General features: G+C 50.7%; 1 protein-coding gene across 1 annotated transcript in view; it reads left to right on the forward strand.

The window, feature by feature from the left end:
- The window catches only part of BBIP1 (BBSome interacting protein 1), a 30748-nt gene that overhangs the window by 608 nt on the left and 6414 nt on the right, over positions 1-23726 (forward strand). The window contains exon 2 of the mRNA XM_063962630.1: positions 7534-7588. Coding sequence (XP_063818700.1) covers positions 7534-7588 — 55 coding nt within the window. The remainder of the gene's footprint in view (positions 1-7533; positions 7589-23726) is intronic.

Consider the following 23726-nt stretch of genomic DNA (forward strand, 5'->3'; position numbering starts at 1 on the left):
AGAGGAGAGGAGAGGAGACTGTAAGTGTGCAGAGGAGGAGGGGACTGTAAGTGTGCAGAGGAGTGGAGACTGTAAGTGTGCAGAGGAGGGGGGGTGTAAGTGTGCAGAGGAGGGGAGGCTGAAAGTGTGCAGAGGATGGGGGACTGTAAGTGTGCAGAGGAGGGGGGACTGTAAGTGTGCAGAGGCGGGGAGACTGTAAGTGTGCAGAGGAAGGGGACTGTAAGTGTGCAGAGGAGTGGAGACTGTAAGTGTGCAGAGGAGGGGGGGTGTAAGTGTGCAGAGGAGGGGAGGCTGAAAGTGTGCAGAGGATGGGGGACTGTAAGTGTGCAGAGGAGGGGGGGCTGTAAGTGTGCAGAGGAGGGAAGACTGTAAGTGTGCAGAGGAGGGAAGACTGTAAGTGTGCAGAGGAGGGGAGGCTGAAAGTGTGCAGAGTATGGGGGACTGTAAGTGTGCAGAGGAGGGGAGACTGTAAGTGTGCAGAGGAGGGGAGACTGTAAGTGTGCAGAGGAGGGGAGACTGTAAGTGTGCAGAGGAGGGGGGACTGTAAGTGTGCAGAGGAGGGGGACTGTAAGTGTGCAGAGGAGGGGGACTGTAAGTGTGCAGAGGAGGGGGACTGTAAGTGTGCAGAGGAGGGGGGACTGTAAGTGTGCAGAGGAGGGGGACTGTAAGTGTGCAGAGGAGGGGGACTGTAAGTGTGCAGAGGAGGGGGACTGTAAGTGTGCAGAGGAGGGGGACTGTAAGTGTGCAGAGGAGGGGGACTGTAAGTGTGCAGTGGAGGGAGACTAAGTGTGCAGAGGAGGGGGAAGGCTGTAAGTGTGCAGAGGAGGAGGAAGGCTGTAAGTGTGCAGAGGAGGAGGGGACTGTAAGTGTGCAGGGGAGGGGGGACTGTAAGTTTGCAGAGGAGGGGGGCTGTAAGTTTGCAGAGGAAGGGGGACTGCAAGGTTGCAGAGGAGGATGGAGACTAAGTGCGCAGAGGAGGGGGGGACTGTAAATGTGCAGAGTAGGGGGGACTGTAAGTGTGCAGAGGAGGAGGGAAACTAAGTGTGCAGAGGAGGGGGAAATGTAAGTGTGCAGAGGAGGGGGGATTGTAAGTGTGCAGAGGACGGGAGACTGTAAGTGTACAGAGGAGGGGGGGACTGTAAGTGTGCAGAGGAGGGGGGGGACTGTAAGTGTGCAGAGGAGGGGGACTGTAAGTGTGCAGAGGAGGGAAGACTGTAAGTGTGCAGAGGAGGGAAGACTGTAAGTGTGCAGAGGAGGGGAGGCTGAAAGTGTGCAGAGTATGGGGGACTGTAAGTGTGCAGAGGAGGGGAGACTGTAAGTGTGCAGAGGAGGGGGGACTGTAAGTGTGCAGAGGAGGGGGGACTGTAAGTGTGCAGAGGAGGGGGACTGTAAGTGTGCAGAGGAGGGGGACTGTAAGTGTGCAGAGGAGGGGGACTGTAAGTGTGCAGAGGAGGGGGGCTGTAAGTGTGCAGAGGAGGGGGGACTGAAAGTGTGCAGAGGAGGGGGACTAAGTGTGCAGAGGAGGGGAGGCTGAAAGTGCAGAGGATGGGGGACGGTAAGTGTGCAGAGGATGGGGGACGGTAAGTGTGCAGAGGATGGGGGACGGTAAGTGTGCAGAGGAGGGGGGACGGTAAGTGTGCAGAGGAGGGGGGACGGTAAGTGTGCAGAGGAGGGGGGGCTGTAAGTGTGCAGAGGAGGGGGGGGGACTGTAAGTGTGCAGAGGACGGGAGACTGTAAGTGTGCAGAGGAGGGGGATTAAGTGTGCAGGGGGGGGCTGTAAGTGTGCAGAGGAGAGGAGACTGTAAGTGTGCAGAGGAGGGGGGCTGTAAGTGGCAGGGGAGGGGGGCTGTAAGTGTGGAGAGGAGACTGTAAGTGTGCAGAGGAGAGGAGACTGTAAGTGGCAGAGGAGGGGGAAGGCTGTAAGTGTGCAGAGGAGAGGAGACTGTAAGTGTGCAGAGGAGAGGAGACTGTAAGTGTGCAGAGGAGACTGTAAGTGTGCAGAGGAGGAGGGGACTGTAAGTGTGCAGAGGAGTGGAGACTGTAAGTGTGCAGAGGAGGGGGGGTGTAAGTGTGCAGAGGAGGGGAGGCTGAAAGTGTGCAGAGGATGGGGGACTGTAAGTGTGCAGAGGAGGGGGGACTGTAAGTGTGCAGAGGCGGGGAGACTGTAAGTGTGCAGAGGAAGGGGACTGTAAGTGTGCAGAGGAGTGGAGACTGTAAGTGTGCAGAGGAGGGGGGGTGTAAGTGTGCAGAGGAGGGGAGGCTGAAAGTGTGCAGAGGATGGGGGACTGTAAGTGTGCAGAGGAGGGGGGGCTGTAAGTGTGCAGAGGAGGGAAGACTGTAAGTGTGCAGAGGAGGGAAGACTGTAAGTGTGCAGAGGAGGGGAGGCTGAAAGTGTGCAGAGTATGGGGGACTGTAAGTGTGCAGAGGACGGGAGACTGTAAGTGTGCAGAGGAGGGGAGACTGTAAGTGTGCAGAGGAGGGGAGACTGTAAGTGTGCAGAGGAGGGGAGACTGTAAGTGTGCAGAGGAGGGGAGACTGTAAGTGTGCAGAGGAGGGGGGACTGTAAGTGTGCAGAGGAGGGGGACTGTAAGTGTGCAGAGGAGGGGGACTGTAAGTGTGCAGAGGAGGGGGACTGTAAGTGTGCAGAGGAGGGGGACTGTAAGTGTGCAGAGGAGGGGGACTGTAAGTGTGCAGAGGAGGGGGACTGTAAGTGTGCAGAGGAGGGGGACTGTAAGTGTGCAGAGGAGGGGGACTGTAAGTGTGCAGTGGAGGGAGACTAAGTGTGCAGAGGAGGGGGAAGGCTGTAAGTGTGCAGAGGAGGAGGAAGGCTGTAAGTGTGCAGAGGAGGAGGGGACTGTAAGTGTGCAGGGGAGGGGGGACTGTAAGTTTGCAGAGGAGGGGGGCTGTAAGTTTGCAGAGGAAGGGGGACTGCAAGGTTGCAGAGGAGGATGGAGACTAAGTGCGCAGAGGAGGGGGGGACTGTAAATGTGCAGAGTAGGGGGGACTGTAAGTGTGCAGAGGAGGAGGGAAACTAAGTGTGCAGAGGAGGGGGAAATGTAAGTGTGCAGAGGAGGGGGGATTGTAAGTGTGCAGAGGACGGGAGACTGTAAGTGTACAGAGGAGGGGGGGACTGTAAGTGTGCAGAGGAGGGGGGGGACTGTAAGTGTGCAGAGGAGGGGGACTGTAAGTGTGCAGAGGAGGGAAGACTGTAAGTGTGCAGAGGAGGGAAGACTGTAAGTGTGCAGAGGAGGGGAGGCTGAAAGTGTGCAGAGTATGGGGGACTGTAAGTGTGCAGAGGAGGGGAGACTGTAAGTGTGCAGAGGAGGGGGGACTGTAAGTGTGCAGAGGAGGGGGGACTGTAAGTGTGCAGAGGAGGGGGACTGTAAGTGTGCAGAGGAGGGGGACTGTAAGTGTGCAGAGGAGGGGGACTGTAAGTGTGCAGAGGAGGGGGGCTGTAAGTGTGCAGAGGAGGGGGGACTGAAAGTGTGCAGAGGAGGGGGACTAAGTGTGCAGAGGAGGGGAGGCTGAAAGTGCAGAGGATGGGGGACGGTAAGTGTGCAGAGGATGGGGGACGGTAAGTGTGCAGAGGATGGGGGACGGTAAGTGTGCAGAGGAGGGGGGACGGTAAGTGTGCAGAGGAGGGGGGACGGTAAGTGTGCAGAGGAGGGGGGGCTGTAAGTGTGCAGAGGAGGGGGGGGGACTGTAAGTGTGCAGAGGCGGGGAGACTGTAAGTGTGCAGAGGAAGGGCGCTGTAAGTGTAGAGGAGGGGAGACTGTAAGTGTGTAGAGGAGGGGGGACTGTAAGTGTGCAGAGGAGGGGGGACTGTAAGTGTGCAGAGGAGGGGGTTTGTAAGTGTGCAGAGGAGGGGGTTTGTAAGTGTGCAGAGGAGGGGGATTGTAAGTGTGCAGAGGAGGGGGTTTGTAAGTGTGCAGAGGAGGGGGTTTGTAAGTGTGCAGAGGAGGGGGGCTGTAAGTGTGCAGAGGAGGGGTGACTGTAAGGGCAAGGAGGGGAAAGGCTGTAAGTGTGCAGAGGAGGGGGGACTGTAAGTGTGCAGAGGAGGGAAACTGTAAGTGTGCAGAGGAGAGGGATTGTAAGTGTGCAGAGGAGGAGGGGACTGTAAGTGTGCAGGGGAGGGGGGACTGTAAGTGTGCAGGGGAGGGGGGACTGTAAGTGTGCAGGGGAGGGGGGACTGTAAGTGTGCAGAGGAGGGGGGACTGTAAGTGTGCAGAGGAGGGGGGACTGTAAGTGTGCAGAGGAGGGGACTGTAAGTGTGCAGAGGAGGGGGGACTGCAAGTGTGCAGAGGAGGTGGAGACTAAGTGTGCAGAGGAGGGGGGGATTGTAAGTGTGCAGAGGAGGGGGGATTGTAAGTGTGCAGAGGAGGGGGGGATTGTAAGTGTGCAGAGGAGGGGGGACTGTAAGTGTACAGAGGAGGGGGGACTGTAAGTGTGCAGAGGAGGGGGGACTGCAAGTGTGCAGAGGAGGTGGAGACTAAGTGTGCAGAGGAGGGGGGGATTGTAAGTGTGCAGAGGAGGGGGGATTGTAAGTGTGCAGAGGAGGGGGGGATTGTAAGTGTGCAGAGGAGGGGGGACTGTAAGTGTACAGAGGAGGGGGGACTGTAAGTGTACAGAGGAGACTGTAAGTGTGCAGAGGAGGGGGACTGTAAGTGTGCAGAGGAGGGGGGACTGTAAGTGCGCAGGGGAGGGGGGGACTGTAAGTGTGTAGAGAAGCGGGGGGGCTGTAAGTGTGCAGAGGGGGCGCTGTAAGTGTGCAGAGGAGGGGGCGCTGTAAGTGTGCAGAGGAGGGGGCGCTGAAAGTGTGCAGAGGAGGGGGCGCTGTAAGTGTGCAGAGGAGGGGGCGCTGTAAGTGTGCAGAGGAGGGGGCGCTGTAAGTGTGCAGAGGAGGGGGCACTGTAAGTGTGCAGAGGAGGGGGCACTGTAAGTGTGCAGAGGAGGATGGAGACTGTGGTGGTCATTCCGAGTTGATCACTAGCTGCATTCGTTCGCTGTGCAGCGATGAGGCAAAAATATGTCACTTCTGCACTTGCGTATGCTGTGCAATGCACACACGCGACGTACTATTACAGCGAACAATGTAGTTTCACACAAGGTCTAGCGAAGCATTTCTGTCGCACCGCTGGCCGCAGACTGATTGACATGAAGTGGGCGTTTCTGGGTGTCAATTGACCGTTTTTTAGGGAGTGTTCGAAAAAACGCCGGCGTGCCAGGAAAAACGCAGGCGTGGCAGGGCGTGTTTGTGACTTCAAAACAGGAACGGAACAGTCTGAAGTCATCGCAAGCGCTGAGTAGGTATTGAGATACTCTAAAACTGCACAAAAAAACTTTGCCGCCGCTCTGCGATCCTTTCGTTCGCACTTCTGCTAAGCTAAAATACACTCCCAGTAGGAGGCGGCATAGCGTTTGCACAGCTGCTAAAAACAGCTAGCGAGCGAACAACTCGGAATGACCACCTGTAAGTGTGCAGAGGAGGGGGACTGTAAATGTGCAGAGGAAGAGGAAGACTGCAAGTGTGCAGAGGAGGGGGGGGGGCTGTAAGTGTGCAGAGCAGCGGGGACTGTAAGTGTGCAGAGGCAGACTGCAAGTGTGCAGAGGAGGGGGGACTGTAAGTTTGCAGAGGAGAGGGGACTGTGAGTTTGCAGAGGAGGAGAGAGACTGTAAGTGTGCAGAGGAGGGGGGGACTGTAAATGTGCAGAAACAGACTGCAAGTGTGCAGAGGGGGGGGGACTGTTAGTGTACAGAGAAGGGAGACTGTAAGTGTGCAGAGGAGAGTGGGGACTGTAAGTGTGCAGAGGATGGGGACTGTAAGTGTGCAGAGGAGGGGGGTGTGCTGTAATTGTGCAGAGGAAGGGGGTGGGCTGTATATGAGCAGAGGAGGGGGGACTATAAGTGTACAGAGGTGGGGAGACTGTAAGTGTGCAGAGGAGGGGAGACTGTAAGTGTGCAGAAGAGGGGGGACTGTAAGTGTGCAGAGGAGTGGAGGCTGTAAGTGTGCAGAGGAGAGTGGAGGCTGTAAGTGTGCAGAGGAGAGTGGGGACTGTAAGTGTGCAGAGGAGAGTGGGGACTGTAAGTGTGCAGAGGAGGGGGGGGTGCTGTAATTGTGCAGAGGAATGGGGGGGGGGGCTGTATATGAGCAGAGGAGGGGGACTGTAAGTGTGCAGAGGAGAGGGGGGACTGTAAGTGTGCAGAGGAGGGGGATGTGCTGTAAGTGTGCAGAGGAGGTGGGTGTGCTGTAAGTGTGCAGAGGAAGGTGGTGGGCTGTATATGAGCAGATTATGTCCTATCCAAGCGCTACTGCAGGCAGCCAAACCGGTTTTATTCAGCACAACCTGAGTCGATCCCATGTCCAACCCTGGTACTTACTCGACCCAAGTTATTTTTCCTTGTCCCTTTTAGACTCGTAACTCGGGTTGACATTGTAATAACTGCTGCGAGTTCTCACGGATTGTTAAGTGCGAAAATATGCAAATGAGAGTTTAAGCATTCCCCTTGTGCACTACCATGCAATGGGCTTCACAAGCTCTGCGACGCCCACTCTGTATGTCGGAGCAACGCTCATCTGCGCTGGTGGATCCAATTTTTCTGGGCTGTGTATGTGCAGTTTTGTGATTATCGTTCCTAACATACGTCATCTCCAGTGACACGAATGTCCACAGCACTGGCTGCTCTTACAGGGTGTAAATGTTCTGTGACAACAGTGTGCTGGGTCATTCCATGAAAATGGTCTTTTTATGTAACATTTGTTACCAGTTTTTATGACAAGCTTTGCATCAAAATTAAAGCATATCGGTGGTCATTCCGAGTTGATCGCTAGCTGCATTCGTTCGCTGTGCAGCGATGAGGTAAAAAAACGACACTTCTGCGCATGCGTACGTGGCGCAATGCGCACGCGCAACGTTAAAGTACAAAGAAAGATGTAGTTTCACACAAGGTCTAGCGAAGCATTTCAGTCGCACTGGTGGCCGCAAAGTGATTGACATGAAGTGGGCGTTTCTGGGTGTCAACTGACCGTTTTCAGGGAGTGTTCGAAAAAACGCAGGCGTGCCAGGAAAAACGCAGGCGTGGCTGGGTGAACGCAGGGCGTGTTTGTGACGTCAAATCCGGAACTGAACAGTCTGAAGTGATCACAAGCGCTGAGTAGGTCTGGAGCTACTCTAAAACTGCACAAAAAGTAGCCGCTCTGCGATCCTTTCGTTCGCACTTCTGCTAACCTAAAATACACTCCCAGTGGGAGGCGGCATAGCGTTTGCACGGCTGCTAAAAACTGCTAGCGAGCGATCAACTCGGCATGACCACCATCATGTACCACACAAACAACATTTACTTTGCACAAAATATTCAAAACACATGCTCCAAAAAATATATTTCACATGAAATATATTTCAAAATGTAACGTTTGTTACCATGGAATTACCCTGCTGTATTCGCTCGCAGTATTGTACTATATATTTGACATCCCTCTTAGAAAGCCTTTTGGGGAAACACCCTTCCTCCAATAAGTCTGCTTTGTGTTTGTAGGTCTCCACAATGCCAGAAGTGAAGTCTATGTTTCGGGAGGTGCTGCCTAAGCAAGGTGAGTGATTGTGTGCCGATAGTGACTCTCCCGTTAGGAAACCGCTTATTTAAATGAAAACAAAAAACACGACTCAACGACTGATGGGCTCTGCTGTGTAATAAGTGGACAGACAGAATCATCCCTTTTAGGGGACTTTTCTTAAAAGGCATTCATACTTCTACACCTCAGAGTATATGTACTAGTAGGCGGCTTTGATCTGCCGACGCCACCACCCCTACAATGACTGACTAGATTCTCCCCATCATTCAAAGATAGGGAGCTAGATGTAATAGTGTGGGATTTTTTTAGGTGTCTGAAAAAATCCCACGTTTGTAACTTGCGATTTTTTTACTAAAAATCGCAAATGTAATAGGGTGTTTGGAATTCACATGCGATTATTGGCGATTTTTAGTAAAAGAAACATGCGATTTTTAGGTCATATTTTTATTACTGAGGGCGGGATGTACTAAGCTTAGAAAAGTGATAATTTCACTGTGATAAAGTACCAGCCAATCAGGTCTTAACTGCCATGTCACAGGCTGGGTTGAAAAATGACAGGAGCTGATTGGCTGGTTCTTTATCATAGTGAAATTATCACTTTTCAAGGCTTAGTACATTATCCCGCCCTTAGTCAGAAGCATGCACAGATCAGTGAGATCCGTGCATGCTTCTGTCTGTGAAAGTAAAGAAAATGTAAAAAAAAAAAAAAACTTCCAGGTCCCCCCCCCCCAAAAAGTATAACCAGCCCCGGGCTCTTAGAGCCGGTCCTGGTTGCAAAAATATGGGAGGGAAATTAACTTGGGGTTTTCCGTATTTCAACAACCAGCAGCGGGCTCTTGGACCGGTCCTGACTCCTAAAATAGGGGGGACAAAAGAAGTAGGGGTCCCCCATATTTTTGGAACCAGCACCGGCTCCACTAGCCAGGGAGGTGATGCTGCAGCCGGGGGACACTTTTATATAGTTCCTGCAGCCAAAGCATCACTCCCCCCAACTAGTCACCCATGGCCGGGGTTCCCTGGGGGAGTGAGGACTCCTAAAATAAAGGGGTCCCCCCCACCAGGCGACAAAGGGCCAGGGATCAAGATCGGGGCTGTGCCCTTCATCTGAGGGCTGTGGATGGAGGGCTGATAACCGTGAAAGTGTTAAAATAAATATTGTCTTTTGCTGTGGAACTACAAGTCCCAGCAAGTCTCCCCCGCATAATGGTACTTGGAGAACCACAAGTACCAGCAGGAGGGGAATTAACGGGTCCGCTGGTACCTGTAGTTCCACAACAAAAGAAATACTCCAAAAAAGACAAGACACACACACTGTCTATGAAAGTAAAAGTTTATTTACACTCACTTACACATACTTACCTTGTGTCCCACGCAGCACCTCAGTCCCCTTGTCCAAGTAGAATCCATGGGGTACCTGTAAAAAGAAATTTAAGGAAAAATTACTTCACAGAAAGGGTAGTGGATAAGTGGAATAGCCTCCCATCAGAGGTGGTAGAGGCTAAGACTGTAGGGCAATTTAAACATGCTTGGGACAGGCATATGAATATCCTTACAAAGAATTAAGGTTAAAAAAGGGTTGAGATTGCCTAAAGGATAAAATAAAAAAGGGGCAGACTAGATGGGCCAAGTGGTTCTTATCTGCCGTCAAATTCTATGTTTCTATGTTACTCACCAAGAATCCTGTGTAGGTCGGTCCTCTATGGTCCAAGTAGGCATCCAGGGGTTAAAAAAAACAAAACGCAAAAATCCCAGTCCGCGCAACTAAAGGGGATCCATGTTTTACCCCTTTCCCCCGAATGCCGGGATCCCCCTGTGACTCATGTCACTAGAGGACCCAGCAGCCAATCAGGGAGTGCCATGTCATAGCGCTCTCCTGATTAGCTGACCGCTCCTGGACTGTCAATCAGGCAGAGCGCATAGGCTATAATGGAGGATCGCTGTCCTCCATTTTAGTCAATTGTGGGAAAATTGCGCTCCGCGGATAACTGTGAGGTTAATTGAGGTCACCCACAATAGTGGGTGACCTCAAGTGCGATTTTCGGAAAACGTGCGGATTTGCAGTAAAAATCGCACGTTTTCCGAAATCGCGCCCTATTACATTTAGTCCCTAAATGTTCTCTGATGGTCAGGGGGCTAATAGGGGCATCAGGCAACGCAGAGCTATTCCCGCTCCTGCCAACCAGGTAATGTTATACAGGAAGCATACAGACCACCGAAGGAGGGAGTCATTTGGTGTCAGGAAGGCACCAACGTGGGGTACCCACCGGACTACCTGAATGCTGGGACTTGGGTATGTAATCATTTGGGATGAGATTTATTTTCAGATATTCCACATAAAGCTGAAGTAGTAGTTTTGTGTGGTGTAGCTGGAGTCACCTTTCCAAATACTGTACAAAAATGGGATGCAATCACTTTTCTCATACGTCCTAGAGGATGCTGGGGATGCTTTAAGAACCATGGGGTATAGACGGGATCCGCAGGAGACATAGGCACACTTAAAGACTTTGATTGGGTGTGAACTGGCTCCTCCCTCTATGCCCCTCCTCCAGACTCCAGTTTAGATTCTGTGCCCAGCGAGACTGGTCACACACAGGGGAGCTCTACTGAGTTTCTCTGAAAAGACTTTATGTTAGGTTTATTATTTTCAGAGAGACCTGCTGGCTACAGGCTCCCTGCATCGAGGGACTGAGGGGAGAGAAGTCAGACCTACTTCTTCTGAGTTAAGGGCTCTGCTTCTTAGGCTACTGGACACCATTAGCTCCAGAGGGTTCGATCACTTGGTACGCCTAGCTGCTCGTTCCCAGAGCCGCGCCGTCACCTCCTTGCAGAGCCAGAAGACAGAAGCCGGGTGAGTATACAAAGATCAGAAGACTTCAGTGACGGCAGAAGACTTCAGTGTTGAGGTACCGCGTAGCAGTCGTGCTGCGCGCCATGCTCCCACACACACAGCGGCACTGGCAGGGCGCATGGCGGGCGCCCTGGGCAGCATGAACACTGAGGTTTTACACTGGCAAATATGTATATTTAAAGTGCCTAGGCACTAAAAATAGACCCCCACCAGTATAAATATGTGGTTTTGAGCGGGACTGAAGCGCGCCGGTGAGGGGGCGTGGCTTAGCCATCACAGCTCTTTACAGCGCCATTTTCTCCTCACAGAGACGCTGGTCCTTCCTGAACACTGCTGCATAGATCAGAGTGGAAAACGAGGGGGGGGGGGGCACAGTGGTTTGGTGTAATATAAAGTGAAACAAAAACACTATATCATGGGCGCTGGGGGAAATGAGCTGGTAAACTCCTGTGTTTCCATGACAGATTGTACTGGGGTCTATCCCTTATAGCCAGTGTAATGTCGGTGGGTGTTTGGTACACACGTGTTGGCATATCTGAGGCTGAGGGCTCTGTCTCAAAGGGAATGACTATGTCGGTGCTGTCGACTCCTAATGGAACTTGCTACATGTAAATATGTCAACATATCAGTAGAGGTATATTTTTCCCAGAAGAAAACTATATGGGAGACATAGACGAGGGGGGTGTCCCTGTCGGCACCAACAATATCTGACTGGGTGGATATGGAACATGATAATGTGATGCATATCAGATAGATCTATACCTATGTGTAATATGTATGTATAGTAAGATTATATAGGTCTGTGGCACGATCACAGACGTGATAATATTATGGAGGGAGTCATATTCGTAGAATAGATTTCTCTCAGACCCCTCAAGGTCGGAAAAATGTTATTTCTCTGACGTCCTAGTGGATGCTGGGAACTCCGTAAGGACCATGGGGAATAGCGGCTCCGCAGGAGACAGGGCACATCTAAAGAAAGCTTTAGGATCACCTGGTGTGCACTGTTTCCTCCCCCCATGACCCTCCTCCAAGCCTCAGTTAGATTTTCTGTGCCCGACGAGAAGGGTGCACACTAGGGGCTCTCCTGAGCTCTTTGTGAAAGTTTTAGTTTAGGTTTATTATTTTCAGTGAGACCTGCTGGCAACAGGCTCACTGCATCGAGGGACTAAGGGGAGAAGAAGCGAACTCACCTGCGTGCAGAGTGGATTGGGCTTCTTAGGCTACTGGACATTAGCTCCAGAGGGACGATCACAGGTTCAGCCTGGATGGGTCACCGGAGCCGCGCCGCCGGCCCCCTTACAGAGCCAGAAGAGCGAAGAGGTCCGGAAAAATCGGCGGCAGAAGACTTTCCTGTCTTCAGATAAAGGTAGGCGCACAGCACCGCAGCTGTGCGCCATTGCTCTCAGCACACTTCACACTCCGGTCACTGAGGGTGCAGGGCGCTGGGGGGGCAGCGCCCTGAGACGCAATAAATCGATAGAAAACCTTTTATGGCTAAAATAAATGCATCACATATAACTCCTGGGCTATATGGATGCATTTAACCCCTGCCAAAACATACAAGAAAACGGATGATAAGGACGCAGAGAAAGGGGCGGAGCCTATCTCCTCAGCACACTGGCGCCATTTTCCCTCACAGCTCAGTTGGAGGGAAGCTCCCTGGCTCTCCCCTGCAGTCACTACACTACAGAAAGGGGTTAAAAAAGAGAGGGGGGCACAAATTAGGCGCAGTATAAACAATACAGCAGCTATAAAGGGAAAAACACTTATATAAGGTTATCCCTGTATATATATAGCGCTCTGGTGTGTGCTGGCAAACTCTCCCTCTGTCTCCCCAAAGGGCTAGTGGGGTCCTGTCCTCTATCAGAGCATTCCCTGTGTGTGTGCTGTGTGTCGGTACGTTTGTGTCGACATGTATGAGGAGAAAAATGATGAGGAGACGGAGTAGAGTGTCTGTAATAGTGTTGTCACCCCCTGGGGGGTCGACACCTGAGTGGATGTACTGTTGAAATTGCGTGACAGTGTCAGCTTTGTATAAAAGACAGTGGTTGACATGAGACAGCCGGCTACTCAGCTTGTGCATGTCCAGACGTCTCATACAGGGGCTCTAAAGCGCCCGTTACCTCAGATACAGACGCCGACACGGATACTGACTCCTGTGTCGACGGTGAAGAGACAACCGTGATTTCCAATAGGGCCACACATTGCATGATTGAGGCAATGGAAAAAGTTTACACTCTTCTGATAATATAAATACCACCAAAAAAAGGGGTATTATGTTTGGTGAGGAAAAACTTCCTGTAGTTTTCCTGAATCTGAGAAATAAAATGAGGTGTGTGATGATACGTGGGTTTCCCCCCGATAACAATTGATAAATTCTAAAAAGTTATTGGCAGTATACCTTTTCCCGCCAGAGGTTAGGGTGCGTTGGGAAACACCCCCTAGGGGGGATAAGGCGCTCACACGCTTGTAAGAACAAGGGCTCTACCCTCTCTGGAGATGGCCGCCCTTAGGGATCCTGCTGATAGAAAGCAGGAGGGTATCCTAAAATGTTTTTACACACATACTGGTGTTATACTGCGACCACCAATCGCCTCAGCCTGGATGTGCAGTGCTGGGTTGGCGTGGTCGGATTCCCTGACTGGAAATTTGATATCCTAGATAAGGACAGTATATTATTGCCTATAGAGCAATTAAAAGATGCATTTCTATATATGCATGATGCACAGCGGAATATTTGCCGACTGGCATCAAGTATAAGTGCGTTGTCCAATTATACCAGTAAAGTGGTCAGGTGATGCGGATTCCAAACGGCATTTGGAAGTATTGCCTTAAAAAAAAAAAAAAAAGGGATGTACCCCAGGTCGCCTCTCAAAATAAGACGCCGTATTATTAGGCGCAGTCCTGGTTGGCAAGCGGACAAAAGGGTTCCTCTTTTCTGCTCGTGACAGAGGGAGAGGAAAATGGCTGCAGAGATCAGCCAGTTCCCAGGAACAGAAACCCTTTTCCGCCTCTGCCAAGCTCTCAGTATGACGCTAGGGCTTTACAAGTTCAGGCACGGTGGGGGCCCGTTCTCAATGAATTTCAGTGCGCAGTGGGCTCACTCGCAAGTAGACCCCTGGATCCTTCAGGTAATATTTCAGGGGTACAAATTGGAATTCGAGACGTATTCCCCTCGCCGTTTCCAAAAGTCTGTTTTACCGACGTCTCCCGCTGACAGGGAGGCAGTTTTGGAAGCCATTCACAAGCTGTATTCCCAGCAGGTGATAATTAAGGTACCCCTCCTGCAACAGGGAACGGGGTATTATTCCACACTATTGTGGTACCGAAGCCAGACGGCTCGGTGAGACCGATTTTAAAATCTAAAATCTAAAATCTTTGAACACTTACATACAGAGGTTCAAATTCAAAATTGAGTCACTCAGAGCAGTGATTGCAAACCTGGAAGAAGGGGACTACATGATGTCTCGGGACATCAAGGATGCTTACCTTCATGTCAAAATTTACCCTTCTCACCAAGGGTATCTCAGGTTATGGTACAGAACTGTCACTATCAGTTCAGACGCTGCCGTAGGGATGGTCCACGGCACCCCGGGTCTTTACTGAAGTAATGACCGTAATGATGATATTCCTTCGAAGGAAGGGAATTTTAGTTATCCTTTACTTGGACGATTCCCTGATAAGGGTGAGATCCAGGGAACAGTTGGAGATCGGTGTAGCACTACCTCAGGTAGTGTTGCGGCAGCACGATTGGATTCTCAATATTCCAAAATCGCAGCTGGTTCCGACGACTTGTCTTCTGTTCCTAGGGATGATCCTGGACACAGTCCAGAAAGAAGGTGTTTCTCCCGGAGGAGGAAGCCAGGGAGTTATCCGAGCTAGTCAGGAACCTCCTAAAACCGAACCAAGTCTCAGTGCATCAATGCACAAGGGTTCTGGGTAAAAATGGTGGCTTCCTACGAAGCAATCCCATTCGGCAGATTCCACGCAAGACTTTCCAGTGGAACCTACTGGACAAATGGTCCGGGTCGCATCTTCAGATGCTTCAGCGGATAACCCTGTCACCAGGGACAAGGGTATCCCTCCTGTGGTGGTTGCAGAGTGCTCATCTTCTAGAGGGCCGCAGATTCGGCATGCGGGACTGGGTCCTGGTGACCACGGATGCCAGCCTGCGAGACTGGGGAGCAGTCACACAGGGAAGGAATATCCAGGGCTTATGGTCAAGCCTGGAGACATCACTTCACATAAATGTCCTGAAGCTAAGGGCCATTTACAATGCTCTAAGCTTAGCAAGACCTCTGCTTCAAGGTCAGCCGGTGTTGATCCAGTCGGACAACATTACGGCAGTCACCCACGTAAACAGACAGGGTGCCACAAGAAGCAGGAGGGCAATGGCAGAAGCTGCAAGGATTCTTCGCGGGGCGAAAAACCATGTGATAGCACTGTCAGCAGTTTTCATTCCGGGAGTGGACAACTGGGAAGCAGTTTTCCTCAGCACGACCTCCACCCGGGAGAGTAAGGACTTCACCCAGAAGTCTTCCACATGATTATAAACCGTTGGGAAAAACTCGACAGGTATTGCGCCACGTCAAGGGACCCTCAGGCAATAGCTGTAGATGCTCTGGTAACACCGTGGGTGTACCAATCAGTGTATGGGTTCCCTCCTCTGCCTCTCATACCCAAGGTACTGAGATTGATAAGATGGAGAGGAGTAAGCACTATATTAGTGGCTCCGGATTGGCCAAGAAGGAATTGGTAACCGGAACTTCAAGAGATGCTCACGGAGGATCCGTAGCCTCTACCTCTAAGAAGGGACCTGCTCCAGCAAGGACCCTGTCTGTTCCAAAACTTACCGCGGCTGCGTTGACGGCATGGCGGTTGGACGCCGGATCCTGAAGGAAAGAGGCATTCCGGATGAAGTCATCCCTATCCTGATCAAAGCCAGGAAGGATGTAACCGCAAAACATTATCACCGCATTTGGCGAAAATATGTTGCGTGGTGCGAGGCCAGTAAGGCTCGACGGAGGAAATTCAACTGGGTCGATTCCTACATTTCCTGCAAACAGGAGTATCTATGGGCCTGAAATTGGGGTCCATTAAGGTTCAAATTTCGGCTCTGTCAATTTTCTTCCAAAAAAAAGAACTAGCTTCAGTCCCTGAAGTTCAGACATTTGTTAAAGGGGTACTGCATATACAGCCTCCTTTTGTGCCTTTAGTGGCACTTTTGGGATCTCCAGGTGGTTTTTGGGTTCCAAAAGTCACATTGGTTTGACACACTTAAATCTGTGGAGTTAAAATATCTCACAGAAAAAGTGGTCATGCTGTTGGCTCTGGCCTGGGCCAGGCGCGTGTCAGAATTGGTGGCTTTATCCTGTAAAAGCCCTTATCTGATTTTCCATTCGGACAGGGCGGAATTGAGGACTCGTCCTCAGTTTCTCCCTAAGGTGGTTTCAGCGTTCACCTGAACCAAACCTATTGTGGTGCCTGCGGCTACTAGGGACTTGGAGGACTCCAAGTTGCTAGACGTTGTCAGGACCCGGAAAATATATGTTTCCAGGACGGCTGGAGTCAGGAAATCTGACTCGCTGTTTATCCTCTATGCACCCAACTAGCTGGGTGCTCCTGCTTCTAAGCAGACTATTGCTCGTTGGATTTGTAGTACAATTCAGCTTGCACATTCTGTGGCAGGCCTGCCACAGCCAAAAATCTGTAAATGCCCACTCCACAAGGAAGGTGGGCTCATCTTGGGCAGCTGCCCGAGGGGTCTCGGCTTTACAACTTTGCCGAGCAGTTACTTGGTCAGGAGCAAATACGTTTGTAAAATTCTACAAATTTGATACCCTGGCTGAGGAGGACCGGGAGTTCTCTCATTGGGGGCTGCAGAGTCATCCGCACTCTCCCGCCCGTTTGGGAGCTTTGGTATAATCCCCATGGTCCTTACGGAGTTCCCAGCATCCACTAGGACGTCAGAGAAAATAAGAATTTACTTACCGATAATTCTATTTCTCGTAGTCCGTAGTGGATGCTGGGCGCCCATCCCAAGTGCGGATTGTCTGCAATACTGGTACATAATTATTGTTACCAAAAAATTCGGGTTATTGTTGTAGTGAGCCATCTTTTCGAGAGGCTTCTCTATTATCATGCTGTTAACTGGGTTCAGATCACAAGTTGTACAGTGTGATTGGTGTGGCTGGTATGAGTCTTACCCGGGATTCAAAATCCTTCCTTATTGTGTACGCTCGTCCGGGCACAGTATCCTAACTGAGGCTTGGAGGAGGGTCATGGGGGGAGGAGCTTTCTTTAGATGTGCCCTGTCTCCTGCGGAGCCGCTATTCCCCATGGTCCTTACGGAGTTCCCAGCATCCACTACGGACTACGAGAAATAGAATTATCGGTAAGTAAATTCTTATTTTTGCCCAGTTACTACTCCCTGAGATCGACTTGAATAATCTTTCTTAGCTCGACCATAATGTTTCCTGATCAGATCCTCAAAAATTGCCATTCAGTACCTGTTCATACACATTAGAATATTAACGTCACTAGGGACCGTGCTGTTCCTGACAAAAAATCTGTATACGTATTGGATGTATATGTGTGTGTGTGTGTGTGTGTGTGTGTGTATATATATGTGTGTGTGTGTGTGTGTGTGTGTGTGTGTGTGTGTGTGTGTGTATATATAGATATGTGTGTATAGGTGCATTGGAAGGTATATATGTATGTATATAGAGATAATAAGATTTTACTCACCGGTAAATCTATTTCTCGTAGTCCGTAGTGGATGCTGGGAACTCCGTAAGGACCATGGGGAATAGACGGGCTCCGCAGGAGACTGGGCACTCTAAAAGAAAGATTAGGTACTATCTGGTGTGCACTGGCTCCTCCCTCTATGCCCCTCCTCCAGACCTCAGTTAGGATACTGTGCCCGGAAGAGCTGACACAATAAGGAAGGATTTTGAATCCCGGGTAAGACTCATACCAGCCACACCAAACACACCGTATAACTCGTGATACTATACCCAGTTAACAGTATGAAATATAACTGAGCCTCTCAACAGATGGCTCAACAATAACCCTTTAGTTAGGCAATAACTATATACAAGTATTGCAGACAATCCGCACTTGGGATGGGCGCCCAGCATCCACTACGGACTACGAGAAATAGATTTACCGGTGAGTAAAATCTTATTTTCTCTGACGTCCTAGTGGATGCTGGGAACTCCGTAAGGACCATGGGGATTATACCAAAGCTCCCAAACGGGCGGGAGAGTGCGGATGACTCTGCAGCACCGAATGAGAGAACTCAAGGTCCTCCTCAGCCAGGGTATCAAATTTGTAGAATTTAGCAAACGTGTTTGCCCCTGACCAAGTTGCAGCTCGGCAAAGTTGTAAAGCCGAGACCCCTCGGGCAGCCGCCCAAGATGAGCCCACTTTCCTCGTAGAATGGGATTTTACTGATTTAGGATGCGGCAATCCAGCCGCAGAATGCTCCAGCTGAATTGTGCTACAAATTCAGCGAGCAATAGTCTGCTTAGAAGCAGGAGCACCTATTTTGTTGGGTGCCTACAGGATAAAAAAACGAGTCAGTTTTCCTGACTCCAGCCGTCCTGGAAATATAAATTTTTAAGGCCCTGACTATGTCCAGTAACTTGGAATCTTCCAAGTCCCTAGTAGCCGCAGGCACTACAATAGGTTGGTTCAAGTGAAAAGCTGATACCACCTTAGGGAGAAGCTGGGGACGAGTCCTCAATTCTGCCCTATCCATATGGAAAATCAGATAAGGGCTTTTACATGACAAAGCCGCCAATTCTGACACACGCCTGGCCAAAGCCAAGGCCAATAACATGACCACTTTCCACGTGAGATATTTCAAATCCACAGTTTTAAGTGGCTCAAACCAATGTGATTTTAAGAAACTCAACACCACGTTGAGATCCCAAGGTGCCACAGAAGGCACAAAAAAGGGGCTGAATATGTAACACTCCCTTTACAAATGTCTGAACTCCAGGCAGTGAAGCCAGTTCTTTCTGGAAGAAAATCGACAGAGCCGAAATCTGGACCTTAATGGAACCCAAATTTAGGCCCATAGTCACTCCTGACTGTAGGAAGTGCAGAAAACGACCCAGCTGAAATTCCTCTGTTGGGGCCTTCCTGGCCTCACACCACGCAACATATTTTCGCCAAATACGGTGATAATGGTTTGCGGTTACTTCTTTCCTGGCTTTTATCAGCGTAGGAATGACTTCCTCCGGAATGCCCTTTTGCTTTAGGATCCGGAATTCAACCGCCATGCCTTCCAACGCAGCCGCGGTAAGTCTTGGAACAGACAGGGACCCTGCTGTAGCAGGTCCTGTCTGAGCGGTAGAGGCCATGGGTCCTCTGATATTATTTCTTGAAGTTCTGGGTACCAAGCTCTTCTTGGCCCATCCGGAACCACGAGTATCGTTCTTACTCCTCGTTTTCTTATTATTCTCAGTACCTTTGGTATGAGAGGCAGAGGAGGGAATACATAAACCGACTGGTACACCCACGGTGTCACTAGAGCGTCCACAGCTATTGCCTGAGGGTCCCTTGACCTGGCGCAATATCTAGTTTTTTGTTTAGGCGGGACGCCATCATGTCCACCTGTGGCCTTTCCCAACGGTTTACCAACAGTTGGAAGACTTCTGGATGAAGTCCCCACTCTCCCGGGTGTCGGTCGTGTCTGCTGAGGAAGTCTGCTTCCCAGTTGTCCGCTCCCGGAATGAACACTGCTGACAGTGCTAAGACGTGATTTTCCGCCCATCTGAGAATCCTTGTGGCTTCTGCCATCGCCATCCTGCTTCTTGTGCCGCCCTGTCGGTTTACATGGGCGACTGCCGTGATGTTGTCTGATTGGATCAGTACCGGCTGGTTTTGAAGCAGAGGCCCTGCCAGACTTAGGGCATTGTAAATGGCCCTCAGTTCCAGAATATTTATGTGTAGGGACGACTCCTGACTTGACCAAAGTCCTTGGAAATTTCTTCCCTGTGTGACTGCCCCCCAGCCTCGAAGGCTGGCATCCGTGGTTCCCAGGACCCAGTCCTGTATGCCGAATCTGCGGCCCTCTTGAAGATGAGCACTCTGCAGCCACCACAGTAGAGATAACCCTGTCTCCAAGGACCAGGGTATCAGCCGATGCATCTGAAGATGCGATTCCGACCACTTGTCCAAGAGGTCCCACTGAAAGGTTCTTGCATGGAACCTGCCGAATGGAATTTTGCTTCGTAAGAAGCTACCATTTTTCCCAGGACTCGTGTGCAGTGATGCACCAATACCTGTTTTGGTTTCAGGAGGTCTCTGACTAGAGATGACAGCTCCTTGGCTTTCTCCTGCGGGAGAAACACTTTTTTCTGTTCTGTGTCCAGAACCATCCCCAGGAACAGCAGGCGTGTGGTAGGAACCAGCTGTGACTTTGGAATGTATAGAATCCATCCGTGCTGTTGTAGCACTTCTCGAGATAGTGCTACTCCGACCAACAACTGCTCCATGGACCTCGCCTTTATAAGGAGATCGTCCAAGTACGGGATAATTAAAAACTCCCTTTTTTCGAAGGAGTATCATCATTTCTGCCATTACCTTGGTAAAGACCCTCGGTGCCGTGGACAGTCCAAACGGCAGTGTTTGGAATTGGTAATGGCAATCCTGTACCACAAATCTGAGGTACTCCTGGTGAGGATGGTAAATGGGGACATGTAGGTAAGCATCCTTGATGTCCAGGGATACCATGTAATCCCCCTCCTCCAGGCTTGCAATAACCGCCCTGAGCGATTCCATCTTGAACTTGAATTTTTTTATGTATGTGTTCAAGGACTTCAAATTTAAAATGGGTCTCACCGAACCGTCCGGTTTTCGGTACCACAAACAGTGTGGAATATTAACCCCGTCCTTGTTGAAGTAGGGGCACCTTGACTATCACCTGCTGGGAATACAGCTTGTGAATTGCCTCTAGCACAGCCTCCCTGCCTGAGGGAGTTGTCGGCAAGGCAGATTTGAGGAACGGCGGGGGGGAGACGCCTCGAATTCCAGCCTGTACCCCTGAGATACTACTTGAAGGATCCAGGGATCCACCTGTGAGCGAGCCCACTGATCGCTGAATTTTTTGAGGCGGCCCCCCACCGTACCTGGCTACGCCTGTGGAGCCCCCGCGTCATGCGGTGGACTCAGAGGAAGCGGGGGAAGAATTTTGATTCTGGGAACTGGCTGACTGGTGCAGCTTTTTCCCTCTTCCCTCGTCTCTGTGCAGAAAGGAAGCGCCTTTGACCCGCTTGCTTTTCTGAAGCCGAAAGGACTGTACCTGATAATACAATGCTTTCTTAGGCTGTGAGGAAACCTGAGGTAAAGATTTTTCTTCCCAGCTGTTGCTGTGGATACGAGGTCCCAGAGACCATCCCCAAACAATTCCTCACCCTTATAAGGCTCTATGTGCCTTTTAAAGTCAGCATCACCTGTCCAGTGTCGGGTCTCTAATACCCTCCTGACAGAATGGACATTGCATTAATTCTGGATGCCAGCCGGCAAAATATCCCTCTGTGCAACCCTCATATATAAGACGACGACTTATGTTCGCAAAATAGTATCCCTGTTTGACAGGGTTACAGACCACGCTGCAGCAGCACTATCTGCAGGTCTCACGTCTAGTACCTGAGTGTGTAAATACAGACTTCAGGATAGCCTCCTGCTTTTTATCAGCAGGTACCTTCAAAGTAGCCGTATCCTAAGACGGCAGTGCCACCTTTTTTGACAAACGTGTGAGCGCCTTATCCACCCTAGGGGATATCTCCCAGCGTAACTTATCCTCTGGCGGGAAAGGGTACGCCATCAGTAACTTTTTAGAAATTACCAGTTTCTTATCGGGGGAACCCACGCTTTTTCACACTTCATTCACTCATTTGATGGGGGAACAAAACACTGCCTGCTTTTTCTCCCCAAACATAAAACCCTTTTTTAGTGGTACTTGGGTTAATGTCAGAAATGTGTAACACATTTTTTATTGCCGGGATCATGTAACGGATGTTCCTAGTGGATTGTGTATATGTCTCAACCTCGTCGACACTGGAGTCAGACTCCGTGTCGACATCTGTGTCTGCCATCTGAGGGAGCGGGCGTTTTTGAGCCCCTGATGGCCTTTGAGACGCCTGGGCAGGCGCGGGCTGAGAAGCCGGCTGTCCCATAGCTGTTACGTCATCCAGCCTTTTATGTAAGGAGCTGACACTTAATACCTTTCACCTATCCATCCACTCTGGTGTCGGCCCACAGGGGGCGACATCCCATTTATCGGCATCTGCTCCGCCTCCACATAAGCCTCCTCATCAAACATGTCGACACAGCCGTACCGACACACCGCACACACACAGGGAATGCTCTGACTGAGGACAGGACCCCACACAGCCCTTTGGGGAGACAGAGAGAGAGTATGCCAGCACACACCAGAGCGCTATATAATGTAGGGATAAACACTATCACTGAGTGAATTTTCCCCAATAGCTGCTTGTATAAACAATATTGCGCCTAAATTTAGTGCCCCCCCCCCTCTCTTTTTAACCCTTTGAGCCTGAAAACTACAGGGGAGAGCCTGGGGAGCTGTCTTTCAGCTACACTGTGAAGAGAAAATGGCGCCAGTGTGCCGAGGGAGATAGCTCCACCCCTTTTTCGCGGACTTTTCTCCCGCTTTTTTATGGATTCTGGCAGGGGTAATTATCACATATATAGCCTCTGGGGCTATATATTGGGATTATTTTGCCAGCCAAGGTGTTTTTATTGCTGCTCAGGGCGCCCCCCCCCCCCCCCCCCCAGCGCCCTGCACCCTCAGTGACCGGAGTGTGAGGTGTGTATGAGGAGCAATGGCGCACAGCTGCAGTGCTGTGCGCTACCTTGGTGAAGACTGAAGTCTTCTGCCGCCGATTTTCCGGACCATCTTCATGCTTCTGGCTCTGTAAGGGGGACGGCGGCGCGGCTCCGGGAACGAACACCAAGGACGGATCCTGCGGTCGATCCCTCTGGAGCTAATGGTGTCCAGTAGCCTAAGAAGCCCAAGCTAGCTGTAAGCAGGTAGGTTCGCTTCTTCCCCCCTTAGTCCCTCGTTGCAGTGAGCCTGTTGCCAGCAGGTCTCACTGTAAAATAAAAAACCTAACATATACTTTCTTTCTAGGAGCTCAGGAGAGCCCCTAGTGTGCATCCAGCTCGGCCGGGCACAGAAATCTAACTGAGGTCTGGAGGAGGGGCATAGAGGGAGGAGCCAGTGCACACCAGATAGTACCTAATCTTTCTTTTAGAGTGCCCAGTCTCCTGCGGAGCCCGTCTATTCCCCATGGTCCTTACGGAGTTCCCAGCATCCACTAGGACGTCAGAGAAATTTATGATGAATGCTGAGGTAAGGTTTATCCTTCTCATTGGATAGAAGGTGAGAATCACCCCCTGGTCTGCATGGGGCCCTGTCACAAAGGATCGTATGCAGGAAGATATGGGATACTCTAATTATGTGTCCGCATGTACGTTGATTATACTAGCATTACATGCGCATGGGGGAGTAGTTGTATGCAGGGTACTCCTGAAGTTGAGTCATGTCTATATCATTGCAGCATCCTGCCGGGCGTTTACAGGGGATATAGGACTCTTGTTTTCGCGTGCCACTTCCATTGCGGTCTCGTCTAGGTGGGCGTGGTGGATTCACCAATGGAATGCTGAGGCTGACTCCGAGAAGAACTGGAGTATCTTCCCTATGAAGGTGAAACCTGGTTTGGGGATGGCTTTGTTAAGTTGATCTCGGCAGATACCACCGGTTGGTGACGCATCTTTGTAGGATGCAGTCATTTCGACCGAATGGATACGGTTTTCCCTTTCTTTGCAGGTAGAGGAAGGTGAAAAAGGTAAGAGATCAGCAGCCTTTTCAAATTCGCAGAAGCAGAAATCATCCTCTGTTTCTACCACATCCACCGCCTGTCGCTGGGACTACCTTGCGGGAGCCCACACCGGTGGGACCACGTCTAATACTCTTCAGTCAGTCCTGGAACGGACATGGACCAGTGAGTTTAAGAATAGAGTCCAAAGGGGGACATACTGGAGTTTCCGGACGATTCCCCTCACTGATTGTTCAAATTCTCCTCTGGACGGGGAGGTAGTATGCGACGCCATACTAGGTCAGGATCAGGTCATTGTCCTAAGCTGTTATTCAACCTTTTTCGTGCTTCTGAGGCCGAAAAGCCTGGTCAGAACAATTCCAAACAATTTCTACTTAAGAAGTTAAACTACAGGATTGAATCTCTCGGGACAGGGATCTCCAATCTGTTA

The sequence above is a fragment of the Pseudophryne corroboree genome, chromosome 3 (assembly GCF_028390025.1).
Source record: "Pseudophryne corroboree isolate aPseCor3 chromosome 3, aPseCor3.hap2, whole genome shotgun sequence".
NCBI classification, from domain to species: Eukaryota; Metazoa; Chordata; class Amphibia; order Anura; family Myobatrachidae; genus Pseudophryne; species Pseudophryne corroboree.